This window comes from Setaria italica, chromosome III (genome assembly GCF_000263155.2).
Source record: "Setaria italica strain Yugu1 chromosome III, Setaria_italica_v2.0, whole genome shotgun sequence".
In the NCBI taxonomy this organism is placed as follows: domain Eukaryota; kingdom Viridiplantae; phylum Streptophyta; class Magnoliopsida; order Poales; family Poaceae; genus Setaria; species Setaria italica.
Window position 1 is genome coordinate 40191657 of NC_028452.1, and position 7095 is coordinate 40198751.

General features: G+C 44.6%; 1 protein-coding gene across 1 annotated transcript in view; it reads right to left on the minus strand.

Annotated features, from left to right (window-relative positions):
- Positions 1-1043: 1043 nt before the first annotated feature.
- LOC105914007 overlaps positions 1044-7095 on the minus strand; it is a 9462-nt gene continuing 3410 nt past the window's right edge. The window contains exon 4 of the mRNA XM_022825287.1: positions 1044-1102. Coding sequence (XP_022681022.1) covers positions 1044-1102 — 59 coding nt within the window. The remainder of the gene's footprint in view (positions 1103-7095) is intronic.

Consider the following 7095-nt stretch of genomic DNA (forward strand, 5'->3'; position numbering starts at 1 on the left):
GAGGGTACTATATAAAAGTTATAGTGTCTTCTACACCCCCCGCACCCAACACTTAGTGAATTTTTCACTCGTTCTCGTCATCCTCGTCCCACCCGTCGCCGCCGCCGGCCCATCCTATTCGCCGGCCTCCTCCGTCTCTGTCGCCGCCGCCATCATCTTCGCCCGCAATCATCGCCGGCCTCCTCCTCCATCCCTGTCGCTGCCGCCGGCGCGTCCATCCCCATCGCTACGACCTCCGCACGTGCCCCTCATCGCGCGGCGACGCCACCTCCTCCCCGTCATCGTAGCCGTCCACGTCGCCAGCCGGCTGGCCGCCTCCCCCGTCGTTGCTGCGCGTCCTCATCGCCGTCGCGCCCCCTCCAACTCCGAACCGTCCCCCAAATTAATTTTTGAAATTTGGTAGATTACATACAAAATAAATTTTGTATACATTTAGGCCCCGTTTGGATCATTGCAATTGTTTGTGGAATATAGTTGTATACTTATAATTAATGCTTAGAAATTAATTGAACTTTGGTACAAATGTTTAGAATTTTTTGTTGAAATGCTTAGAAATTAGTTGAAATTTAGTAAATTTTGTATATTACATTTTGTATGTTACATTTTTTATATTACATTTTGATATTACATTTTGTATAGTACATTTTGTATATTACATTTTGTATATTTCAAAATTTTAGTACATTTTATATATTTCAAAAAACTTTGTTGAAATGAATTTTTTTCATGATTGTTCTATATATGATTTCATGTACAAAGTAGTTGAGATTGATGGCAGACGAGAACGCCAGAAGGTATCAAATGGAGCGGATTATTGCTAGTGATAATAGTTACAACCTTCCCATAGCGTACACCGATGAAGAGGGTAGCTAGGCAGACATGTTTCTCAACCTGTCTGCCGATGGTAATGAAGAGCCCGAGCCCTAGCAAAACGTTACCGAAGGTTCCGACAAGGTATAGATCATATTTTAACCCTTTCTATATATAATATATGATCTTATTCATTATTACTATGTACTAATTAATTAATGAATCTTGAACTATTAGCCCTCTGGATCAACGAACCGTCGTCCGAAGACCCGAGGTCCTTCCAAAGTGAAGACTGCAACAAAAAAGGCTATCATCACAGAAGTCACAGACGAGGTCAGGCCGGTTGCTTCTAAAAAAGTGGCAACACAGTACGTGAGTCAGATCGGGGCAATCGTAAAGGAGAACATGCCCATCAGGATAAGGGAATGGGAGGGCAAAACGACTAATCCACACGCGCTCTAGGATACAGAAAAGAATATGTTGTGGGAAGAAGTTAAGAAATATTTCATATTTCCCGACGGATATATTGAAAATGATATGAAAGCATGGACACTGAAGAAGATGGCCACACAATTCCAAACATTCAAGAAGATATTGGGTACCACCTACATTAAGAAGGGCCGAACTCCAGATTTTACTGTGTATCCACAATGTAAGGACCACTGGGAGGCATTTGTACAATACAAGAGCACCGAAGACAGTAAGAACAAGGTCGCCCAGAACACAGGCAATGCTGGGGGAAGGAGTACCATCATAAGCTAGGGCGAGGTGGTTACGCCAAAGCAAGTCCCAAATGGAATCAAATGGAAAAAAGGCCTGATTGATCGGGGTATCATACCAGGAACAATTGATTGGCCCAAACGATCGAAAAATTGATATTACGCTCATGGAGGTGAGATAAACCCAGATGATGGGACTCTTGTCTTCGATGACCTGTTACATGAAGCGGCCACAAAACTTGACAAGATTATTAAAGATGTTAAGGATGGGACGTTGATGGTGTGCCGAGAGAATGATGAGCTCACAATGGCCCTCGGGAATCCCGAACACCCAGGACATACCCGAGGGTTCGGGCTTGTTCCGTGGAAGTTCGCATTCCAAGGCGACTTGGACATGTACACAAACCAGAACCAAAGAAAGGAGCAAGAAGATGAGAGGTGGCGGTGCACGATAGAATCCAAACTGCAATCTGTAGAAGTAAGAATGCAGGAGGGAGGCAGTAGTCGAATGGCCGACGCAGTTTCCAGCCCTTCTCAACACCTCGGGAGGAGCTGTGTGTCCACAGGGCTCCCTGAGCCACATACGCCAGGATTACCCATGGAAGAGCAACTATTCCCTGTGGATGCCATCACGCAGCGCACCACATGTGAGCTGCATACACCGATCGGCAACCTCAGCATTAAGGTACGTATATATACATAATATTTATGGACCGGAACCTCGTGAGTGCCTTGGCAATTTGAAGTTCAAGAACTTCATTTCTTTTATATATCCAGGTGGCGTACGAGAGTGCCTTGCCAATTCTGCCAAATCGTATATGCCATGGCATGGAGATTCCACCTGGCTATGCCAGTGTTGGTGTAGAGAGAATCGCTGATAGCCAATTTGAAGGCCTAGAGCTCGACTTCTTGGGAGGCGACGGGTCAACAACACTAGGAGAAGTGGTTCACGACGTCATTTTATGGCGCAAACGCTACATCATCATCATCCCCGGCGTGGAGGCACCTCCTCAGAGCTCAAGATCACTCTCCTCAAATCCACAGTAGCGACCATCTCCTCAAACATCCAGACCATCATCTCCACCACAACCTGCTCCACGATCGGCATCACCACCGGGACCGTCGCTTCGATCAAGGTTTCCATCTCCACCACATCCTGGTGGTTGGAGTGACGACGACGACAACAACACCCCTCCGCGATCACCTTCGCCGGGACTAAGAGCACCATTTAAGAAGTTGCGACTACCGCCTCCCAAGCCAAGATAGCGTAAGAAGAAAACAAGGGAGCCTGAGGTGACTCATGAGGAACGCTGGACCGAAACCCAAGTGCAAGCTAGTGAGTGGTTGAGGAAATAGAGGGAATTAAGAAAAGCAAGGGAGATGGAGCTACCGCTAGTAGATCGAAGAGAATTTTATAAATTCATCAAGGCACAAGAACAAGCCAAGAAGAGTCAACCACTACTATCGAACTATGAACGGGCGTTAGTCAAGGTTGATGAGAGGAAAAAAAGGAAAAAAGTCAAGCTATCAGCTGCAACGGCAAGTGAACCGAAATAGACCTTTGAGCTAGGCAAGCCTATGGTTAGCCCTGATTCGCTAAAGAAGCTATCAATGAAGATGTACGAATTCTATCAATGGTACATGAAGTTGTCTGCCAACGAGAGGAAGATATTGAGCCTTAAGATAAAATCGATAGATTTTCACGATGAAGGCGAGGCAGTCCTGTGGCTATGATTCAAAGATATATATGAAGTGTACCATCATGATGCCCTAAATGTCTCTCTGATGAGCGCCTGGACTCTGTAAGTGTCCGTTTATATCTACATGTAAATTTTAGCTCATATCATTTTTTTTGCATGCGTCGCCGTACTAATTAACTTCATCTTCCATTTTGTGTAGGATGCTAATTCGTACGTGCCAACATGAAGCGTACCTCCATGTTGGCTTCATGGATCCATCCGTAGTGAACCAAGCCCAGATACGAGATTTTCCAGATAAAACATTGCTGGTAGTATACAATTCCCTAGACAGACAAAAATTAAAGGATCACATACTACTTCCATACAACTTCAAGTAAGTGTGTGTATACCGTCTATTTTCATTTTCTTTTTCCTTACCTAATTAATTTTAGTTACCTCTAATATATATGAACATTTACGTACGCAACTCCCACTGGATCCTCATTATTATTGACATTGATCAAAGTCACGTCACTATCTTCAATTCATTGAGGAGAGATCCGAAGGATTACCAAGACGTGCAAGACACACTAGACATGTAATAATTCTAGACCTCTATCTCTATACAAAATTTTATTTCCTAAATTTTCACCTAACACTATATCATTCATTATTTTAATCCGCAGAGCATGGAGAGAATTCATCAGGGTAGACAGATCAAGTCAATTCAAAGAAAAACTTACATGGAGAACAGACTTCCCGATACGTATGAAGTTTGCACATTTTGTACATTCTATAGCGCGAATATTTAATAACTTAATTATTTTCCTCCACTAAAGTGCTTAAGATAGGAACTTGGGAATGATAATCTATGTGGCTACTATGTCTATGAGCAGATGCACAATTTATTGGGACCCAAGACCATCAAGACCATAGAGCACGAATTTAAAGTATGTAAAATAAAACTATTAATAGTTATTTATTTTCTACAATTGTTCGTGTAAAATTCAAATATATGTATCCAAATTAGAGATATGGAATATTCAATGGGGACCTTTGAAGAAGGAAAGAGTAGCAGCAATATGTGAAGGTCTCATTGGATTCCTGGTGTACGAGGTGGTAAATCCACAAGGAGACTTTCATTACGATGGACAAAAATTAAATGCTTCCAGCACCTCGACGGAAAGATCATCGTAGATATATATATATATATATATATATATATATATATATAGTTTGATTTAGTTTGTAATACATACGCTAATTAGATTTGTATATATATATATATATAGAGTACGCTAAGAATTGTATAGTATTTGTATAGATACTTGTTTGATTCATTTAAATACTAGTTTAATTTGATTGATAATTTCATTATAAAAAAACTCTCAACTACTAAAGGTTAACTAAAGGGGTACGTGATGCATGAAATAATAGGCGCCATGCAGTAGTTTGATTCGTTTAAATACTAGTTTGATTGATTTCGTTATAAAAAAAACCTTCTCAATTACTAAAGGTTAACTAAAGGGGTACGTGATATGCACGAAATTATAGGCGCTATGCAGGTGCCTGCATGGCGCTGTATGCACACACTTTAGTCCGGGTTTGTTTTACAAACTGTGACTAAAGAGGCGACCTTTAGTCCCAGTTTGTAACACCAACCGAGACTAAAGGGGTCTGTCCAGCGCATGACGTGGCAGCCCGGTTACTCCCGGTTGGTTTTACAAACTGGGACTAGGGGGTCTTATATCCCGGTTGAGGGTCCCGTGATAAAAGACCCCCTTTTATCTCGACGGATTAATCCCGGATGCATTTTTGGAAGATATGCACCCTACGAACCGGTACTTATACCGAGTTGTCTAGGAGTGTATATTCATAGTTCTTGAGAATTCAAGCGTACGAGTCCACTAAAACCCTCTCACAAACAAAACACCAACAATCCTATCGTCCAGAAAACCCACAAATCTTTCCGTTGTTTCAGATTAAAGTGCAACCAAACGATTCATGAGCACAGTAGAAAAGGATCACGACGCACCTACCAGTTTCTGCAATTCAAGGAAACACCAAGACGACAGCGGCGAGGGAGGGGACTAGCGGGCGTACCTCCGGCTGGGATCGAAGCAGCGTATCAATCTCGGAGAGTTCTGAATTCGGAAGGATGGGTCGGAAGGGTTTATGGGAGGTGTTGTACTGCGGATTGCGGAACCGTAGCAGAGGAGGAAAAGACTTCACGACAGGAGAGGTCGAGCAAGAGGCAGGGCTGGGCTGGGCTGGGAAGAGTTATGAATGAATCTATGATGGGCTGCTGGATCCCATGCACGGCCCAGCCCATACTGATGAGTACTCCCAACTTGCTGCCTTACAATCCTCTCGCCGGCGGCGATTACGGCTCTGCTCGATGCTGGTGGCGCGGCAAGAGGACGGCGAACCGCGGCCACTCTCCACTCAGCGCCAAAAATCCAGAGCTTGTTGCGGTTCCCTGCACAGCGCAACTTTCAAGGCCTTGGGCGCGCCATTGCTCTCTGCTTTGGACGTGGATATATTGGTTCCTACTTTGGAGACGTCCGTAAGTAATCTGAGCTTTCTTAGATGGTTTCCCTTGTTGAAAGATTGTGTTTCCTCAGTCAATATCAAATCACTCTTTTCTCTTCTTTTTTTAATTCTTCAGTAATCTCGTTTAAGAAATGGTTCAGATCCGTGTTTTGTTTGTGGAGTTTAAGAATTTTTTTGGGGTAGATATTATGTGAATTTTGGGATAGATTGGAGAGGAAGATGATCCTGTACACAGCTATTGCCACGCTTCACGTGGATCCAAGAGTGAAGTCCATTTCCCCACTATATATTTGTCTCGAAATTTGAAAAACCCTCTTAGAGTTTGAAAACTAGGGATCATATATACCTCAATTAACCTTCAGTATCGGTTAAATTACCACTTTGACAATTTCAAAGTGGTTTCCGAGAGGATTGTTGATGTGGCAATGTGTCCACATGTCAGAATACACCTAATCTCTCATGTTGCATGGACCACATGCAAAGACCACCAGTCCACCACTATGTAACCACACAGACCCACCAATTCGCTGGCCAAGGGTGGTGCCTCGAGTGCAATATTCTAACCACTTGATCCTCTGTAACCGTCACCATCCTTGTTCACGCACCACCGCTCCATCGCCTAAAGGAGAGATTCACTGCGTAGCTCACCATCACATAGAGATGTATGTCCACAGGCACCCATGACGCAAGTGCCACCAGATACCGCTGCGGCCGTGCCGATCACGCCCATACACGGAACGCTACATGTATAGGCCGTGCCGACCACGCTCGTACACTGAACGCTACATGCAGAGCGCATACATCGACCGACGCACATGTGCGTCTTGAATAATGCGTGTGCCATATCCACCTAGCTCATTGACCTGTAACAACCACCCAGCCAGGGTGATGTAGAACACCCCCCCCCCCCCCGCGCGCGCGCTTTTGCACCAGCAGCCATACCTCTATTATTTTTGACGCCTCTACTAGCACACACCACACACACGTGAATGGATCTTACTCCACCGCCATTGTCTTCGCTGACCCGCCCGCCCATCGCCGTAGTGGTGGCAAACTTCTTCCACGGGAACAACGCAGTGACCTCAAGCTCAAGCGGAAGAATGTGTATATATAATTGGCGCGGCGCACCGGCAAAGATGGCGTCATGGAGATGACGGAGACAACAATGAGGTTGTTTCGTGGGTGCGACAAAGGTGGAGAAAGCATTGGAAGGTGAGGGGTGATGTGAAGCGGCAGCAAACCAGATTGAGACTGGGGGGGGGGGGGGGGTTTTGGGGGGTTGTTGCCCCCAAAAAGCTTTTTGCCCGGTAAAAAAAAAACCCAATTTAAGGGGG